This window comes from Pinus tabuliformis, chromosome J (genome assembly GCF_031772625.1).
Source record: "Pinus tabuliformis cultivar Carrire ecotype Pingquan chromosome J, CPIR1, whole genome shotgun sequence".
In the NCBI taxonomy this organism is placed as follows: Eukaryota; Viridiplantae; Streptophyta; class Pinopsida; order Pinales; family Pinaceae; genus Pinus; species Pinus tabuliformis.
Window position 1 is genome coordinate 577,343,047 of NC_142295.1, and position 21,711 is coordinate 577,364,757.

Sequence of the window (21,711 nt, forward strand, 5' to 3'; positions counted from 1 at the left end):
GAAAACAAGAAAAGGAAGCGTAGATAGCCAGACAGATACCAAGCCTTAGTGGCTCAAGTTGGAGAACCCTCTAGTTTTCAAGAGGTCATTCAGCATCAAGTATGGGTAGATGCTATGGTGGAGGAATACAGTTCCATTATGGTCAATGATGTCTGGGAAGTGGTACCTAGGCCTCAGGACAGGTCAGTTGTAGGGTCGAGAAGGCTCTACAAAGTCAAATACGCTGCAGATGGCAGTGTAGAAAAATACAAAGCCAGGTTTGTGGCAAAGGGGTTTGCTCAGAAAAAAGGGATAGACTACGAAGAAACCTTCGCCCCAGTAGCCAGGTATATTTCTATTGGATCCGTGATATCCCTTGCAGCTCAGATGGGGTGGGAGATTCACCAGATGGATGTCAAGACGAGTTCTTGAACGGGGTGATAGAAGAAGAAGTATACATTGAACAACCAGAAGGTTTTGAGACACATGAGAAAGAATCTCATGATGCAGATTGAAGAAAGCTCTGTATGGGCTCAAACAGGCACCTAGAGCATGGTACAATCGAATTGATGGCTACTTGCAGAAGATAAGATTCGTCAAGAGTGACATAGATCCTAACCTCTACTATCTAGTTGTAGAGAATGAGCCTCTAATCCTGGTTTTATATGCGGATGATCTCTTTCTGACAAGATCATCCAGGCTCATCAAAGATTACATGGAGAACCTAGCCACAAAATTCGACATGAAGGATTTGGGACGGATGCATTATTTCCTGGGGTTGGATGTTTGGTAGCAGAAGGGTGAAATTTTCCTTAGGCAAGGGAGATACGCTACAGAGATTTTGAAAAAGTTCAGAATGCAGGGTTGTAGACCTATGGCTACTCTAATGATCACCAACTGGAAGAAGATTGATGCATCTGAAGATAAAGAAGTCGATCCCACCTTGTACAGGCAGCTCATAGGATCCCTGATGTATCTGGTCAATACCAGGCCAAACATTTGTTATGTTGTCAACACCCTCAGTCAGTTCATGGTAGAACCAAAGAGGGCGCACTGGGCAGCAGCCAAGCATGTTCTCAGATATATACAAGGAATTGTCGAGCATGGACTAATGTACACCCAAGACAATGACATCAAGTTGAGTGGGTTCACTAACGCAGATTGGGCTGGAAGTCTAGTTGATCGGAAAAGTACCACTGGGCACTGTTTCAGCATTGGATCAGGAATGACCTCCTGGTGTAGTAGGAAACAGAAATTCGTGGCTTTGAGCTCAGCTGAAGCTGAATATATGGCAGCTAGCACAGCTTCGTGCGAAGCCATATGGCTTAGGAAATTGCTTGTGAATCTATTCAGGAGAAAGATGGAAGCGACCAGTATTTTGTGTGATAATCAGAGTTGCATCAAGCTCTCTGAGAATCCAGTCTTTCATGATCGATCGAAGCACATTGATATCAAGTGTCACTTTATTAGAGACTGTGTCCAACGAGGGGCAATACAGTTGAGGTACACCCCAACAGGAGAACAGGTGGCAGACATTCTCACCAAGGCCCTAGGAAGAACAAAGTTTGTTTACTTCAGGGAGAAGATGGGGATGGTGAAGAATCCATTTCAGTAGCAGAAACGGATAGTATAAGGAGTTGCAGTGCAGCAGTTAGTAGTGGTAGTGCTATGGGCAGCGTGATGCAGCATATTCAAAGGGTGTTGCAGTACAGATGTAGCAATGACAGTTACAATGTCATGGGCAGCAGTACAAGTTGCAGCAGCGCAGTGGATGAGGGTAGTTGGCCAAGCATCAACAGCGCAGAGGACCAATGTCGTGGATCAGTGTGATGCTTTAGTTGGGAAGTATTGCTAGGGCACATTCCTCGCTAAGAAGGAGTGCTGATTTTGGGTAGCATCGGATGTGCTCTAGCTCTGAAATTTTGTGGAGGGGCTAGAACACATAAGATCTCCAAGACCCAAAAATCGTTTGGAGAAATTCCACCCAGATGAGAAGTTATTAAAATAATTAATATTTTTAATGGGTTCCTAAGTCTAAACTTAGGAAAATAAAAATATTAATGGGTATTAATAAAGATATGGGCGAAAAGCTTCTAAGAGACGAGGATCAAGTCTGTTTTAATCTTAGCCGTTGATTAGAGACTTAATCTCAGTTGTTGATTCATCAATAGGAAAAGTATAAGAGCAGACTTGAGAGTCATTTGGAGATACACCAGGCAAATACTCAGTACCCCGAGGGAAATTCTCAAGGAGAAGGAGTTTAATTTCAGAGGAAGAGTTGCAGCGTGGAGGAGGAGGAGGGCATCAGTAGCAATCAGTAACTGAGGAGGAGGTGACGCAAGGCATTCGAGCTACAGCGCAGAGGGAAGAGCAGGTAGACAACACCATTGGAGATGCAATCCTCACGCAAGCTGATGCAGAGTGACGCAGAAGTGACGCAAGCGTGGGTGAAGGGTCCCCAGGGTGTCAAAACTTCTCCAGAAGGAGGAGAAACTTTGTCTCAGATGTTTTCTCTCAGAAGCGTCTCAGTTTCTCTGTGAGATAATTCCTTGTAAAGAGATTGTTGTTGAAGATTAATAAAACCCTCATCTACTGCACTAGTTTTCCCACATTGGGTTTTTTCGAGGACAATTGTCCAAAAACAACTTTGTTGATGTGATTGATTGTTGTATATCACTGTTATTATCAGCGTTGAAAATATCGCCGAGATATCGGCGATTTTCGTAAATATCACGATATTTTCAGGGAGACGAAATATCGCCGAGAAAATATCGCAATATTTTGTCTCCCCGAAAATATCACGATATTTCCGAAATATCGGCGATATTTCGGGAAAATATCACGCGACGATGCAAAAAATCGCCCAGAGACAGTGAAAAATTGCCACGTGGCTATAAAAGTTCGATTTTGTTTCTTTTTTTCAATCATTTTCATTTCTGATTGCTGGAGAAGGAAGGGGAGAGCTATGTGCTTGCTGCCAAGGAGGGTTTGAGCGTTGAATAGCTATTATCACCACCAACGACGAAGATTTTGTTGATCTAAGCTTGAAGAACAGTGAGACAATTTCATTTCTTCCATTAACAGGTATGTTCAAATAAACCCATATGTTAATGAATTTTTTGTTAGTTTTAGGATTATTTTTGCTTGCCTATTTGCCTATAATCATTTTGCTTTTTTTTTTCCCATTTGCTATGATTTTCATGCCCATGAGCAAATGCAAGGTTTTTAACTTTTAACTTTTCTCCATATTTGGAAAGCAAACTCCATTTTTTTTTTAACTTTCAAATACACCCTCTTATTGTCATTTATGGTTTTTCATTGAATTCACATTGCAAAATTGCAAATAATGTAGCAAAAAAACTATTTTGTAAAATGACGTGGTTATTACTTATTAAGTTATTGATTCCAATTTTTTTTTGGTGCCCTAGGTTTGAGTTAGCCCACTACAAAATTCAAATATTCCAAAAGCCTTGGACCCATTTTAGGAGTATGGGAACCCTGATGATGGGACAAATCGAGCATATCTTACATGCAAATTGTGTGGGACCAGGATGACAGGGGGGGTTACACGACTGAAATACCATTTGTCTAGACTCAGTGGACATGATGTTGGGATTTGTACAGTTTCTAGTCCAGAGCTTATACAAAAAACTATTGAGGCAATTGATGAAAAAGACAAAAAGAAGGAAGAGACAGAAAGAAACAAGGCTAAACGTGCAGGTAGATCTTTCAGGATATCTTCTCCTGATTTTGATGTTGAGGGTAGTGGGAGGGGCTCCACAGCTGGCACATCATCACCTGCTACTGCTAGTGCGAGGTCATCATTTTTTGTTCCACGAACAAGACATGGATCACAACCCGACATAAAATCACTTGTTTAAAAAAAGGAGAAGCAAGAAGTAGATAGAGTCATGGGGAGGTGTATTTTCTGGAGCGACTTACCTCTCAGCATCACCAAAACCAATCCATTTTGGCAGCCAATGTGTGATGTTATTGTTGTTGTGGGCATTGTGGTAGAGATTGTTCTAGACTCCGTGTGCAGCACATTGTCTCGATTTGTTGCTTGAGGATATGGGGAAACTCTCCTTCATCAAGAAGGCAGTTGATATGGCTAGGAGCGTCCCAAAGTTTATTTATAACCATGCTTTTGTTCTTAGCCTCATGAGGAGGTTCACTAGAAACAAAGAGTTGCGACGTCCTGCGATCACACGTTTTGCCACAAACTTTATTACTCTTCAGTGTTTGCTTCGATGTCAGTTCGAGTTGAAGCAAATGTTTGTGTCCGATGACTGGCGTAATTGTAGATACAACAGGAGACAGGACAGGAAAGCCATTGCAAAAATGGTGTACTCTGAGACGTTTTGGCATGGGTAGAAGAAGCATGCTCAGTTAGTGAACCTATAGTAAAGGTTCTCAAATTGGTAGATGGGGAGAAGCCTGCAATGGCTTATTTGTATGAGGGCATGCATAGGGCCAAGGAGACCATTCGTTCTTATTATGCAGACAAGGGTTCTGTTGGCCTTGATAGGCAGATGATGTTATGGGATGTGATTGATAGTCGGTGGACAGGGATGCATCATCGACCCATTCATGCAGCAGCACTCTTCCTCAACCCCGCATTTTCATACAAATGCGGCTTTGATTTTGATGGCGAGGTGATGAAAGGGCTCCATTCCTGTATTCATAGGATGGTACCTGATCCTGAGCTTCGTAGCAAAATCAATCGCGAGATACAGTATTATCGGGATTGTGTTGGCCTATTTGGCTTTGATGATGCTATTAGGGAAAGGACCCTCTTCATGCCACGTAAGTGACAAGTCATCACTCATTAGAAATTAGGATTTTCAATTTAGAATTTCCTTACTTATAATTCTATATTTTTTAAATTCAATTATGTAACTTTTATTTGAAAGTTTAATTATGTTTTAAGTTTTTGAATTTTTTATTTCTTTATTTTGTTGTAGATATTTGGTGGTGAAGCAATGGTGCAAGGGCACCAAATTTGCAGAAATTGGCCATACGAATCTTGAGTCAAACATGTAGCTCTTCAAGGTGTGAGTGCAATTGGAGTGTATTTGAGAAAATACACGCAAAAAACGCAACAGGTATAACTTTGAGCTCCAGCCTTTAGTTGAACAATTACACTTATTGTAATTTTTAATTTTTAATTTATGACCTTCAAGTGTCAAGAGTCAAGAGTCAAGACTCATTAGTTTTTTTGACACTCTTACAGGTTGGAGTTCACATGCCTCAATGATTTAGTGTATGTGCATTACAACATCCGACTTCGAGTGAGGCAAATAGAAGCACCAATGGATCTAGATGCCATTTCCTTAGACAATATTGATGTATTGTCTCAGTAGAGGGTGGAGTCTGAGGAGCCCATATTGGAGGAGTCACCTTCATGGTTAGAGCCAGATGATCCATTAGAACAGGGGCAGCAAGAGGAGGATGAGCAGCACTCGGAGAAGGAGCAGGAGGACACTATGGGAGCATCAGCATCAACACCATCTGCTATAGATATAGGAGAGCACAGCTCTATACCTAGCACTCATTATTTGACATTAGGTGCAGAGGCAGGGTCAGGGCCTTTTACTACTAGGGGCAGGCCTGGCAAACAGCCCATCATGTTTTCCTGTAAAAGGGGGAGAGAGCAGTGATTTCAGATAGATCGTTGCTAGTTTTATTTGTTATGCTACATATAACTCATGATGATAACATACTTTTATATATGTGATGTTATTTTGTATTGGTTCTCCACATTTGAGTCCTTGAATGGACAATTATCAGGGATCAGCAGGATTTGGTATCGCCTTTGATGTATCATTTCTATTTGACATCATATATATCAGTGCTTTCTTCATATTTATGTGCCAATGTGTTTATTTCATGTTGTTATTGCTTTATATGTTTAAAAATCTGAAAAAAATGAATATATTATGCATTTTTTATGCTTGCCGATATTTTCGCCGATATTGCCGATAAGATATTTTCTGGACCCTCGCCGATATTTTGCCGATACCGATATTTTCAACACTGGTTATTATCTCTATGTAATTATGTGATAACTACAGTAGAATTTATTTTCATGTTTACTGAAGGGCTTTAGTAAATACTAAATAACTTATTGTGAGAGATAAGTAGGTGAAATAAATCAGTGACTGCAGTAGAATTTCGTATTAGAAATTTTCACACTATCTTGACAACTTGAATATTAACAGCTCATAACTATTATTCTATTGATGTGATGGATGTGTTGTGCTAGTAGGTATATATGGCGGCAGATCCTTTTTGTACCATGATAATTGGTTTCTCCTCATCCAATCATTCATTAATGCCCACATTTGGAAATAAAGTGGTGGTACAAGTGTCAATTGTCAATAATGGCAGTTTCAAAACATAATTTATGACATGTGGGAAAGATGTGGTAATATGTACAGTTATGGCATGATAATGAAGCAAAAGGCAATGCAAAGCCAGTGAAATGGGGCAAAAAATGAAAAAACAATGGCAAAGTTGTATGATCAAAAGGAAAATGCCATTTGCATAGAATATTCTGACGTAGTACAACCACCCACCAAAGAAAGTGATTGTTCTTGGGATTGACCCAAATGGTTGGTTGGATGCATACAAAATAAATGAGAGTTTTTTAGAAAATCCGAGAATTACCTAACAAACACTTGCTGGTAGTCGATGAAGAACTTGTAATGATCTATGGTGACTCTTTGCTACGGATAATCTTTGTAGTGTTTGTCATTGTTGCCAACAGTCAACAATGCTGTAAAATGTTACTGTTGCTTGACGAGAAAAAAACAAAATAACATCAACTGCTGTAGAAGATTTCTTCAGCTTGAGAGAAACAAAGTTCAACATTAGCAATTGTTGTACAAACTTTATGCAACAATTGGGAAAATATAATAGATCAACCTATGCTGCAAAATTTTCCAATAGCACTGAATTTTTCTTTCTTTCTTTTGTTATACCATTGTAAAGTTTTCCATTTCTGGTTTTCAAACAATACTATGTCATGTAATGCCATTTCTGGTTTTCATTCTAAGAGTTTTTCTTAATTATTTTTTTCTTTTTACAGTTAAAATTTCCATTGCAGGATTTCAGAAGTCACTATTACTCATAATGCCATTGCTGGTTTTCATCACAAGAAACGTTTTTCAGTAAAGACATAATATATACAGAAAATCAGGTAGGGTTGAGGGCTGAAAGGCCTTCAACCACACTCAAATCAGGTATGGTTGAGGCCTGAAAGGCCTTCAACCACATTCAAATTCTTGTTTGGATGCAAGCTTCTTGTACGATTTTAGTTAATGGTCATTTGCGATGCATGGCAATAGTTCTTCATCTATTGTTCTCAACTTGACAGTTCCATTTTGATGCTCAGTTTGTAAATCTGTACTTCATAAGGCCCTAACCAACGTTTCTTGGGAGCGGTAGCGAAAATGGGGAGCGGGCGGGAGCGACATTTTCATAAGCTCCTGGTTTGGGAGCGATTCCGAGAGCGGTTTTTATATAATATATATTTTTTATATTTTGATACATATATGTCAACAAAAGCATGTAGAATGATGAATTAGATATAAAAAACAAAGATTGAACCATATAACAACAATCATCTAGAAGTTATAATCTTCATCAACCACGTCCACACGTTAGTAACATAATAACATACAACATATTGAGTCTCATGATTCATCAATCTTAAAGTTTCAAGCTTTCAAAATTCAATATATAACATTTATCATCATTGATCACCAAAGTTGTACTTGTAAGCTAAGTGTAACCATTACAACAAATAATATCTAACATGAAATGAAATGTTATAAAATGAAATGAAATGAAACAACTTTCAACTTTCACGAAGCATCATATTCATAATTCATTACTAATGAGTTATAATTGCCAACTTCAAACTTAAATTGTCATATATTGTTTACAAAAAATATCATAATAAATATGAAAGAGTCAATAGTTATAAAAACTACTAGAAACTAGAAAAGACAAGTAAATCTATTATCTATTGCTAATGCTTGGGCCTCTTACCGCCACGAGAAATGTCTAATTTTTTAGTCTTGTTGGAAAATCAAGATCTTTGTCATTAATATCACCCTCTAAGCATTAATATCCAGAGGTATCTTTGTCATTACCTTTGGATCTGTATAGGGATCTTTGTCATTAATATCACCCTCTAAGCATTAATATAAGATAGAAAAAGCATAGCATGTCAAGTCAAGATTTTGTTTGAGTGATGCATACATTTTTAGGAGGGTCATGATAGAGGAGTTCGACAACCAATGTCACTAACATCAAGGTACATAGAGAGATTGGTGCTCATGATTAAATACGAGTTCCATACCTTAATACATGACAAAATCCAATGGAAACATTGCAATCCCCCCAATCCTGAAATTCTAAAAAACTGATAAGTGTGCTGGATTTTGAATGAAATCTAAAATTCTACTTTCTCCATATGAAATCCAATGAGGTCGGAACCACTCTCAAACATCCTAAGTCATTTCATGATAATGTTAAAAATTTAAGTAAAAGGATGAAAATGAAGATTAAGGAGAATGTCACTTTTACTAGGGCCATATGCTTGATCATTAGGCTGCCCCACTCAAAATTTATTTGTTTCTTTGAAAAAAAATTGCAATTGGAATATTACTGCAAAAATAAAAAGTTGCAAAAAGCTCCCAAAAAACCAAGGAGCAATTTTTTTTTTTAGGGAGCGCGCTCCCGAGCCACTCCCACTCAGAGCACGAATTAGGAGGGGGAGCGTGAGGGGGGAGCGCTCCCCCGCAACCCTAGCCCTAACCATCTTGTGGTTAACTTTCCCCTTGAAATCCTAGAATCTAGAGTCATATAACAATGCCGAGTCACCTGACTGAAATGATTTGTTTTAATAAAACAATCACGCCATCAGGCCCTTTGCTGTTACATAGTTTATGTATCTTGTAAAGTTTGTTGATGAAACCCATCTAACTGATTTAATTGGGTTATTCCCAATTCGAGTGTTGTGTGAAGAGTTTTGACTTCAAAATCTATCGGTAAAAGTGCCATTTTCCCATATACTAATTCATAAGACATGAGCCCAGTTGAAATTTTCCAGGTTACACGATATGCCCAAACTGCTTCAGGCAATCTGTTTGCCCAGTTTCTGCAATGAAATTGAACTGTTTTTGTCAAGATATTCTTAAGTTCTTTATTTGTTACCTCAACCTGCCCATTAGCTTGGGCATGGTAAAGTGTAGTTAGTCTATCTCTGATTTTATAGAGCTTCATGAGATCTTCAATTAATTTAGATGTGGACCGTGTCCCTCTATCTGATACAATTTCCCTTGGTACCATAACTCTAGTAAATATCTTGTCATAAAGAAATTCAACAACCTTTTTTCTTGGATATTCTTAAGGGGTTGTACTTCGAAGATCGATTTTCAAAGTTGAGATCTGATACCATCTTCAATTTTCTAACCCTAGCAACACGGTAATTTATTACCGATCAAATTAGTCATGCAAATCTACTAAATAAAAAGCACGGCTAGGATTTTAACGTAAACAAAATGATCAGCAAAAGAAAATTAAACAACAATCTCATAATCACATGCACACAAATATTTATGGCCTTCAAATCAATCCTTCAGTCATTAAATTCAAAACTTATAAGGGTTCCCTTCCTGGAAAAATAGCCCACTGAAGAAAATACATACAACAAGAACCTAGATCTTATCTAGTTGATCAAGCCCTAGACCTATCCTTCAATTTCATTGGTAGATCTGGATCTCCCTTGTTGCCCCTTGTACCTTCCTTAAACCTAGCACACTTGAATGGATGTCCTTCTCCAATCAATCGTTGTGATCTCACTCATTGTGTCTTGTGCTTAATGTGTCTTATGTGTGTTTTCTCTTAGCCTGGCCTTGATTTTATAAGTTTGCGTTATTGACTGAATAGAAAACCCTAATCTCCAAAGTGATTGATGGTTGAGATTAAATCTCAACATCACTTGAGATCAATAGTTGAGATTCATCAAAAGGAATTACTTAAATAAAGCAATTGTGAAGGTTAAGGGTCAATTAGACAACTACACGCCTAGACACTTATCCTTGTGTAGAAGTACCTATCGAAAATACAAACATCGATAGTTCTTATGGAATGAGAAACTAGGGTAAGATCATGGAGAAACCAACTTGATGAGTCTTGAGTTTGGTATGATGCTTTGCTTGGAAGAAGACTTAGTTGTGGCATTCTTAATGTTCCATGGAGGTCTTGATGCTTGTGTTGAAACAAAAGTAGAAGATCTAGGGTTTGAGAATTCAAACCCTACAATGAACATGTAGATTTGGAGGCTAGTGCTATAGATGCCCTACCATGTGCTTGTGTGATGCAACATGGCTAGGGTTTGTAAATTGTAAGGAAGGTAAGAATGCTTGTGTCAAGATTTTATGTAATACAAGCTTGTTGGAAGTGCCATGAAGGACTTGCCAATGTTGAAGCTAACAAGTGGAAGATCTTTGCTTGAGTGACCAACTTTGGTTGGGAGTGATTCCTAGCTAGGAGTTAGTGACTACGGTTTTTTTATGATTTCCCTAACTAGGGTTTGAAGAGCTTGACTTGTACCACATTATGATGAAGTTGTGGTATGTACTTGTCTTCATCTTATATATATATATATATATGATGAAGTTTCTAGCTAGCCAAATGTTGTGCACCTACAAATTCAATTTTTAGCTTATGTTATCTTCTTGATTGACTACATCTCAACCCTAGTTGTTTGTGTTGATTTAACATAACATAGAGTTGAATTGGTTAAGTGATATAACACATATCCATAAGATAAAGAAGCAAATTTGTTGTTATAATCTATATAATAAGACATTCCAAATCTATTATATACCTTGAAAAGTGTGCCCTAAGTGTTGCAGCATTGTGGTATTGAAATACACTCACATGGTATTTATTCTCCTCATCTACCAACTAAAATTGGGTTGAAGGGAAGTGAAATATTACGTTTGTAATTCAATATTTCATATCAGCCCCATGACTGAAATTTCGCAAGGATTAAATCCAACAAACCTCAATTGAATGAGGTCAAATTTCAAAAATTGCATTAATTGCCCAATTCTTGAAATTTCCACATCCTCAACCACAATAGTAATACCTATAACCAACCCAATGCCTTCTATAAGCATAACTATCTCCAAATTCCGGCTCCAACACACCATGAATTCCATCAAAAGGAGAGGAAACCAATCCTTAACTTTGCTTAAACTTGAAGCCCGAACAAAAGTAAACATCGCATTCAATGACCTCACCACAACACAAAAAAGTATGTTTTTGTTTGTACATTGTAAGAAAATATACTCTAAAAGAGAGGAGGGATTCCCTAACTTGCTTTGGCATAGATATACATGCCATGTCTATGCATCACGTCTCTATGACCAACCTCTATCCAAAAACAATTCTTCATTGCTTCCTTGAGACCCATATTCTCTACACCTTCCCTCACCCATGTAATGTATTACCTCCTAGACTTGCACTCAAAGATATTCAAGTCCATAAATGACGTGCAACCCTAGAGGCACTTAGGAAGGTTGCTCCAAACCACCACAACAACTCTTCCTAACACTTTAGGCTAGCTCTCCTCCACATCAAGGAGGAAACCCTAGAGTAGAAGTGGATTGTCAATACTAGTGCCTATCTGATGTGTGATGGAGTTAAGATCAACAATCATTAAGGCTCGAACAATAGGGAAGAAGACACAAAAAAGCTATTAGAAGCATGTTCAAACTAGCCATATGGATATAGTTCAATACTCAAAAAGTTAATGGAGGACTCTTCCCTAGATGTTCCTCACCACAAGTACAAAACGAACCAAGTAATAATGTGCAACCATGAATAATTAAGGGACAACCACATATGTGACTGCAAATGAAGTACACAAGAGTAGGAAACCTTCTTTATAGAATGAACAACCAAAAATACACCAATCTTCAAATACAATATCACCAAAGATCAAGAGACCCATGATGTCGCACACTTGGCCATCAAACCCTAGTTAGGTTGAGTGAACAAATCTAACCAAGACATTACAACAACAAAATATCCTTCAATAAACCCAATGATTACAACACGATTAAGGAAGGAGGGCTTTGTTGCCTCAAAATCTGGCAAGCCTTATAAAGGGGTGCTCTACAAGGTAAGCACTAGACCAAGTGACAACAATGAGTTAATGGCCCACTGTCACCACAGCCAATACCCCCCACTCTTTATGGATTTTCACCAATGGGAGGAGTCTCGATATAAGGCCACCTACAAGAGATACTCTAGGCTTAGAAGCTTAAGGTGACACTAGGCTTCCAAAGGATGGCTCAACTTAAGTAAAAGGTTCAAACAATGATGAAGAGGCAATTCGCATCCCTTAGAGAGACCAATCTAGGGCACGTTGGACCTAGGGCTTGAGCGATAGCACGCAAAATGGGATATCCTTAGGTCAAGGTACCAAGGAAAAGGTTTCCAACAATGAGTATTAGCAATCCAATGGAATATGAAACCTTCAAGAAGCTCTCAAGTTGAAGCTTAACCAAACTAACGTTTCTCCTAGGGAAAATATCTAGGGCAAGAGAAATCAAGGCTAAGAATGGATGGATTAGCCACAAAGAAGGTTGATTTTGAGGCAACCAAGCAAGGAAAATTTTAAGAACCACCCTAAATTTATATGTATAATAAATGGGCGAATCCCCATGATACATAGGAAAAATGGGAGGCGATTTTATCACTAATATAATATGTGTATATATATATATATATATATATATATGGCAAATCTCTCACCAGATTATATTATCTTATAAAGTCATGGTGAATCTTTCACTAAATTATAAAATCGTTCACTGAATAATAAAACATTGTGAAGTCTTGGCGAACGTTTTGTTAAAGTATGAAACCATATATGATAATAATAAAACATATTCATTAAACTGTAATATACTAACATACATGTTTGGGAAAAAGAAACATAATTTTCACTTCCTACAAACAATGTTGCAAGTTTTAGTGGCCATGTTTGTCATGGTAGGAGAGATTAATGTTTTCTCTACCACTTTTGCCAAACTATCAAATTTCTTTCTTATTCCATAGACTCCAATTGCGAGATTAAAAAAAATAAAAAATAAAAACACATCAAGTTTGTTTACCCCAACACGCCAACAAGTAGCAAGCCCCAACTATATAATATAATGTAGTAGTAGGTATCCCAAAGGCCTGAAGGGGATCTAATGGAAAGAAGTGACCGTTGTCAGAAGCCTTCCAATCAATATATAAATATTTAAATGTAGATTTATTATTATTTTAATTGGAAATCTTCAATTAAATAATAAAATTTAATTACGTCTCTCCCAATATAAATTTCTTATTAGCATAATTCACTACCTTCGTACCATTTTTAACAACGTTGTAACATGTGGATTAATTTCCTTTTTGGTGCACAATCTCCGCATTTTAGGACAATACGGTGCAGTGACCCAACCCCTACAGATCATTATGACAAACTAAAAATAGCAGAGAAGATGAAAGGTTGTACAAACCAGCATATTTTTCAAACAACTAATCCAAGATCAGTACCTTAACTTTTTCATGAAGATATCATAGTGAGAATGTTTGAAAAATGGTGGGAAATCTGGGCAGCGACTATCTCTCTTCTGCGAGGGTGATGCGGAAAGAGTTAAGATTTCATTGTTTTGAATTTTTTTTTGCTAAATCATAAAAACCAATATTAATGGAGATAGCGGTATTTTTTACTAAATTTTGTGAAGTGACTAAATGTAGCTTTAATCATTCACCTTAAGATTCTTTTTACAATATAATTTCCTAAGTCTATTTAATATCTTCATTACCATAAAAACCAACCTATGTCCATCTTAACTCCACATCTACCACTCTTAGAGGGATGAAATCTATTTATCCCTCCTAGCACTTGGTAGACCCGGAATTAAGATGGATCTAAGCTGATAAAATTTCCCCTTTAAATAGTCTATGCTCACATGAATACCATGGTATTACCATGGGTCAATACCATGGGTTATCATAAATCTGGAGCTTAAAAACACATATTAGTAATTTATAAAAATTAATAAAATTAATAATTGATTTTTATTCTATTTTTTTATTTTAACCAAGTTAAAATGTTTAAGTGACATTAAATTACAAGATCCATTTTTACTCTTGATCTACCAAGCCCCGAGAGGGATCAAATATTTTTTCACTCTATGTTAGTTTGTATATCATGATATTTGATCCAGAGTAAAGATGGATCTATGCTAGTTTAATTCCCCCTTTTAAATACGTTGCATTCCATGTGAATACCATGGGTCAATACCATGTGCCATCTTTATTTTTATTAATACTAATATTAGGGTTAATAATGTTTTTTTGCATGGTATTAATAATAATTTGGCCCATAGGCTTCACCTAAATATAACACATTTTTTGAGTGTTCGTAAATATAAGGTGGCTTATGGAGTAAATATAAAAAATGTTTTATTTATTTACCATACCTCTCGTTTATTTATATTTTTATTAATTTACCATACCTCTTTTATAAATATGGTATTTGGCCCATAGGATTCAATTAAATAAAACCTCTTTTTTGAGCCTTCTTAAATAGAAAGAGGGTTATGGACTAAATATAGAAAGAGGTTTTATTTATTTACCATACCTCCACTTTATTTATATTTTTATTTATTTACACGCTTGCCTATTCATAAATATAAGGTGACATATGGAGTAAATATAAAAAAATGTTTTATTTATTTACCATACCTCTCGTTTATTTATATTTTTATTAATTTACCATACCTCTTTTATAAATATGGTATTTGGCCCATAGGATTCACTTAAATGAAACCTCGTTTTTGAGCCTTCTTAAATAGACAAAGGGTTATGGACTAAATATAAAAATAGGTTTTATTTATTTACCATACCTCTAGTTTATTTGTATTTTTATTTATTTACCATACCTTTGGAGTAAGTATAAAAAGAGATTTTATTTATTTACCATACCTCCACTATATTTATATTTTTATTTATAACTACCATAAATACATTTTCATGAAAATGAGGGCAAATGGAAGATTGTAACTCTTAATTTCAAGGGCTAAATTTACTTTTTTTAACCTCTCCCTTAAAATAAGGTGGGCTAACCTCCATACCTTATTTTTTAATAAAATAAATATGAGGCGATTTGTAACAATGTACGATGCTACAAAATATTCGCCCAATAAAAATATAAAACCCCTTAATTTAGCCCAAGGGCGAAAATTCGCCCCTAAAATTTTCCATGCAACCAAGTATGATCTTGATGTTAAATCCCTTTACTCCTAAAATTTTCTCTCTTAGAGGACTGAAAATAGAGAGATATGGAGAGCAAAGTTCAATTTATGGATGAAAAGAAGCTTGATCACCAAAATGACAAAGCCCGTGCCTAGTCCCTAGGTTGATGGAGTCTATGGGTGTTAAAGATTTGTTAAATCTTGCAAAGGAGTAAAGATGTTTTGATGCCCTAGCACCAAAACACTAGCTATTATCTTTGTGAGGGATGAAACACACTTGGGAGAGCTATGGCAAGAGTTCACCAAGGGGATTATCATTCACATTCCATACATGAGTAATGCATACAATTAGGATATCTAGATTTTATACAATTAATCTTCAATAATCAATGGTGGAATAGGAAAACCCTAGATAACCATTACATTCCATACATTAGATATTAAATCAAAAAAAATCTTCAATAACAAAGATCGCTTACAAGATGAAATGCACGTATAATCCAATATTTATCCAAGGTAACTTCTCCAAAGACAAGAAAGTAGCTACAATATGCAAAGCATTCCATAGATCACATCTCTCCAAAAAGATAAAAGAAGCTAAAATCCTCCTAAGTGTTGAAAAATGTAACTAGTGTCAGTTTTCATAATTGTATTTGAGTCATGATGTAATTTATTTGTCAAAAGAAAAGAAAAAAAAAGTATTATAAAAGAAAAATTATTAAGCATGGGTTTCATGCTTTAGTATTTTTAGGTCAAAACCTCCATTGTAGGCTTCTAGGGTTTATGTCTTGAGTCCTAGTCTTTGTCATCATGTAATAGACCCTTCTTGGGCTTTATCTATCAAGAAAGAAAATTATTTTGATGTAAAATAAGTCAATTAGGCCTCCTCCACCAAGTCGGCCTCAAGGAAGACAAGTCGGCCTAAATGGGAGCCAGAAACCACTATAAATAGGCAACTACTCGACTTATTTGGGAGAGACAATCAAGCAATTTGATATGCAATAGGAAGTGTGAAATAGGAAGGAGTGAAGAAGCCTAAAAGACGAAGAAACTATAAGCAAAGAAGGAAGAACCTCATTTTCTCTCTCTTTTGTCTCACACGTACGAAAATCTAAAGCTGGAGGGTCGAAGTTGCAAGGCTACAATAGGGCCAAAATTCTGAAGTTGGAGGACCAAAATTATAAGTTGAAGTTGGGTTGAAGCAGTTTGACTAAAGTTGACTTTTGGTATTTGGTTGATCATCTTGGAAGGTTGACTTGGTGGAGTGAGGAAGGTATTTTGATTAGGTCTAAGGTCTTGGTTTGTCTCAATTGTTGTCATTGATCTTCATATTTTTTATTTGATGATTGCTTGATGAGAAGAACATAAAGAAAGCTAATAAGAATATAAGAATATCACAAGTAATTGTCAACATAAGAAAATATTTTTGCCTTTCTGATTTTCTAACACTAAGGAAGGTCAAATAGTCCAAGTGATGATGATCCAAATGAAATGATCCTCTCTTTTATGTATATGAGGAGGACAAAGCCTAATATTAGCCTAAAAGCCCCTAGAATAAAGTTTGATCACTAAACATGCTTGGGTTACAAGCCAACCCACTAGCTCACATCATAAATGTTCAAACAAGCCCACATGTGTGAACTACTAGGCTTCTAGAGCTAATGCCATGCATAGAATAGCCTCCAAATGCCATGTCCAAGTGCTAAGGTGCCAAATATGATGTAGAAGCATGTATAAATCATGATTTAAGGGTCAGCCCTCAATGGCTCCTTGTGGTCCCAAAATCCATTTGGGGCACCACAAAGTGGTCTCCATGGTGTTGAAGAATGTAACTAGTGTCGATCTTCATAATTGTATTTGAGTCATGATGTAATTTATTTGTCAAAAGAAAGAGAAATTTTATTATAAAAGAAAATTATTTATTAAGCATGGGTTTCATGCTTTATTATTTTATTTTTAAGTCAAAGCCTCCATTGTAGGCTTCTAGGGTTTATGTCATAAGTCCTAGTCCATGTCATCATGTAATAGACCCTTTTTGGGCTTCATTTGTCAAGAAGGAAAATTATTTTTGATGTAAATTGGGTCGAATAAGCCTCCTCCACCAAGTCGGCCTCAAAGAAGACAAGCCGGCCTCATTAAAGACAAGTTGGCCTCAACAAGAGCCTCAAACCACATTATATAGGCAGCAACTCGACCTCATTTGGAGTACAAGACAAGCAAGTTCGATCTGCAGTTGCAGGAGAAGAAAAAGGAGAGTGAAATACCTAAAGTGAAGGAGAAAACCCTACGAAGAAGGAGACACTTGTCAAGCTAAAAAGAAGCCGAAAATCTCTCTTTTCTGCCACATGTGCGAGTTTCTAAGTAGCTATAGGAAGGCTGAAATTTCGGATCTGCAGTAGGGCTAAAATTTTGGGAATTGGAAGGCCAAAATTCTGGGTCGCAGTTGGATTGAAGTTGGTTGATGAGAAGAGACTACTGAAGTTTGCATATTCATCTTGGAAGGCTGACTTGGTGGAGTGAGGAAGGTCTTTTGGTCTAGTCAAAGGTCTTGGTTTGTCTCAATTTGATTTGAATCTATTAGTGGAAGAGTTTGACTGGGTTTTCCTCTACATAAGGGTTTTAGCCCTGGCAAAGTGCCTACTTTTGGTGCCATTGATCTTCATGCTTTTGGTTTGATGATTGCTTAATGAGAAGAAGATAAAAAAAAACATAAAGAAAGCTAATAAGAATATAAGAATATCACAAGTAATTGTCAACATAAGAAAATATTTCTGGCTTTCTGATTTTCTAACATGGTTTCAGAGCTAAGGTGAAAGAAGAAGAAAAAGACAATTTGAAGATTTATTGAAGAAAGGGTTAAGATAAGGTTTCAAAGAAGAACATAAGAGGAAGGACTATTATGGCCACATCAATGAAGACAGAAAACAAACTAGAAGGAGCCACCAACTATAGAGCATGGTGTGAAAATTCCTAGACTCGAAGGAACCCCTACTGCAGCAAATCTGAATCTACTTCACCTACTTGATTTTTAAATTACATTCATCAAGTTATTCTTCTGAATACTGAAGCAAATTACTTCTGCAGCCTACACTAATTAAATATTTGATCTCATGAAACAGAAAATAGAGCAAAGAACAAGATACATAGGACACACTTATTTTTGGACACAATAGTCCTCGAAAAAACCCAATGCGAGAAAACCGGTGCAGCAGTTCTGAGGGTTTATTATTATGCAAGAGAAATATCTGAATACAAATCTAGGATGCTCATCTAGCAATCCTTTACAGAGAAAATACTGGCAGAAAATCTGAGTGAGTTTTACCTCACTTCACCCAGCAGAATTTCGGCTGATCCGGCACAAGACTGGCTAACCCTAGTTATTTCTGTGTTGGCCCTGCGTAGGCTCTGTGTCACCTCTTCTGCCATCTGCGTCAGCTATCCCAATTGTTCCGACAGTTCCAGTTGTTCCCGACAATTTTAGATTTTGCGTGACAGACAACATTTATGCTCCCCCCGAGAACTTCTCACCTCAGAAAATCAATTTCCTCAATCTCTCTGTGTGTGTTTCCAAATGAACCCCAAGCCTCCATTTTATACTTTTCCTGTTGAGTCTTCAATGGCCGAGATTAAGTCTCTAATCAACGACTAAAATTAAAACATGACTTGATCCGCCTCTGTAATATCCCTTATTAGGGATATCCCTCTAACACAAGCAAACTCCAACCAGAGATGGACTAGGAGGGCATTTACCAGATATGTCGCCTCTGAAAAGAGGACAAGATCTGGAGGCTACCTGGCCCTTTCCAGACTCTGTCTAAGAGTATAGGAGAAAAACACACAAGTGGTATAGTCGTCGAGAAGCTCAAAGAGATAAAAATAATAGTAGTGCAACATACAATAATGTATACATGGAATATAAGCAGATACTCGAGAAATGCAGAGAGAAATGTTAAGCCATTTTATTATACTGAGTAATGGAAAGAGTACAAGAGGTGATCAGAAAGATAGCACCTTGACTTGCACAAGGCAAGTGAAGAAATACACTCAGAACGGTAAGGAAATGGCCTCTCTGAACTACGTCGAAGCTGCCGGAGAACTGCTGTGTTGTTGTCACTGCTGGAATCAAGTGAGGATTTGGGGTTGTTTCCCTCCTCAGAAAATGCCGAAACTCTGGAATCAGCCTCTACTCAATAAACCCATAAAATCCCAGAAAGCTTTTCTAAAATAGCTGACCCCCAAAAATCATCCCCTTGAGGATCTATGCTATCCCTCAAGGCTCTGCGCTGCTCCCGAAGAGAATCCTCCAAAACTCTACCCGAAACTCTCCCAAAATCCTCCAATATGCAAGGGTTGATCCCTTGCTCAATCTCTAAGCTCAAATCCTCCACAAAAACCCAATCTGAAGCTCCTACCAAAAGAGACTGTGTCCTCCCCTCTCAAAACTGCGCAGTCATCAAAATGCTTAGTTCCTCCTCAACTCCAGAGATCATTCCTCTTGCAAAATATTGATGAAACTACCTTGCCTGAGCAGGCACTCGAAGTCCCCCGAGGCTAAGGGTGAGATCTCCGAACGGAGACACTCGATGCACTAAACAGTGCTACAGACAGGCTAAACAGCTAGCGTGCTCTAAGTCGGAGTGACTAGCTCAAATGCAACATAATCGAATACTCCAAAATGAGGAGGCTCCTCTCTCCTTTATAGCGTTGGCCTCTCTCAAAACCCTAAGGCCCACCTCCTCCAACGTAGCCTCTCTCTTTCCACGTACTCCTTTTTCATCTGCGTAGTCCCTCCAAGTGTCTATGTGGGCCCCTTCTCTATGTGGTCCTTTGGCCCCCCTTGGCTCCCCTTTTAAGTTACAACGTTGTGCTACTAGGGAGTGACTTTATTCAAAAAGTGAGTTATGTCCCCCCTTTCCAAGTTTAGACATAGGAACTCCATTAAAAATATTAATTCTTTTAATAAAATACAATCCATGTGGAATTTCACCAAACGGTTTCGAGGTTCTTTAGAACTCATGTGCCTTAGCCTCTCCACCAATTTTCATGGCTAGAACGCATCCATGCTACCAAAAACTAACACATGGAAGAAGAAGATAGATCTCATCCTTGCAAAACACAAAGTATTGAATTTTGTACTAGGAAAAATCAAGGAACCTTCAGATGATGCAGGAAAGGAAAAGTACAAGGAAACAGATATCTTGGCCATGAATCTAATTGTAGATGGAGTGAAGGATAACTTAATTCCCTACATATCCAATATAGATACTACAAAAGGGATGTATGAAGCTCTCTCCAAACTATTCACCATCAAGAACATTGGACAAATAGCTAGTCTCAAGAATGAACTAAGAACAATAAAGATGACAAAATATGATATTGTATCTTCCTATTTTGTAAGAATCTCCAGAATAAGAGATGAGCTCCAAGCTATTGATGAAGTCATACCAGATAAAGAGCTTGTGATTGTTGCACTACTAGGTCTACCAAAATCTTGGAGTGCCTTTGCATCAGGTATTAACAGTTGGAAAGAAACACCATCTTTTGAAGAAATGTGGAATGCATGCAGTCAAGAAGAAGCTCGCATCTCATTAGCAAACAATAAGAAGGAAGATGAAGAGAACACCACATCCAATGCATATTCTTCTCACTACAAGAAAAAGGGAGGAAACAAGAAGTTTAAAGGACCAAAGAAGAAGATTGACCTATCTAAAGTAGAGTGCTATCATTGTCATAAGATGGGACATTATAAGAATCAATGTCCTGAAAATCCTAGAAACAAGGACAAGAAAAGAGAAAGAGAACATGCCACAGTTGCAGATGAAGCTCCACCTAAGAAGAACAAGACCGAAGAGTCTAAAGTCAAAGACTTATATTATTAAGTCTCTCACATATCCTCCTACTTATATCATAGACTATTATTTTTGGTTTTGTAAAGTTTTCTTTTATATTTTGATTTCTAGAGTTCATAGATCTAATATGTCTTGTTAGAAATTCTTGAATTGTTTTTTATAAGTTGTAGGTATCCCTCAGAAAGATTGGATTAAGAGGGAGCCTTCACCATTTTACCAAAAGATAAGTATATTCTTCCTTGTTTTCTCTTTCATGTTTAATTTCCTCCACTCATCAAGATTTGTTTGTATTGCATACTCATAATCCTTTCTTTGTATTTTCCTTGGTAGGAAAACTTGCAAAATACACAAAGGTTATAGAGGAAACTTCAAAGGAAAGATTTGAATCATGAGAGAATCCCTGTTACAAAAGAAGCCCTACAGAGAAGATGATATCTTACAAGCTTTGTTAAAGAACAACTCAAGGTATCTTTGATTTGTTGCAAATCTTCATCTTACAAGAAGATATGATTATTCTTCATTTGAAATTTGCTTCGTATCACTAACTC

At 37.1% G+C, this 21,711-nt stretch overlaps 1 protein-coding gene across 2 annotated transcripts in view; it reads right to left on the reverse strand.

The window, feature by feature from the left end:
• LOC149228296 (uncharacterized) overlaps positions 1-21,711 on the reverse strand; it is a 311,074-nt gene that overhangs the window by 105,540 nt on the left and 183,823 nt on the right. Inside the window, exon 5 of one of the 2 annotated variants that reach the window (XM_089375669.1) lies at positions 6,718-6,770. The exons of the other annotated variant lie outside the window; for it this stretch is intronic. Within the exon in view, the coding sequence (XP_089231795.1) occupies positions 6,733-6,770 (38 nt within the window). The 3' untranslated portion in view covers positions 6,718-6,732. Of the gene's footprint in view, positions 1-6,717; positions 6,771-21,711 lie in introns of those variants that run through there. 2 annotated transcript variants of the gene reach the window in all.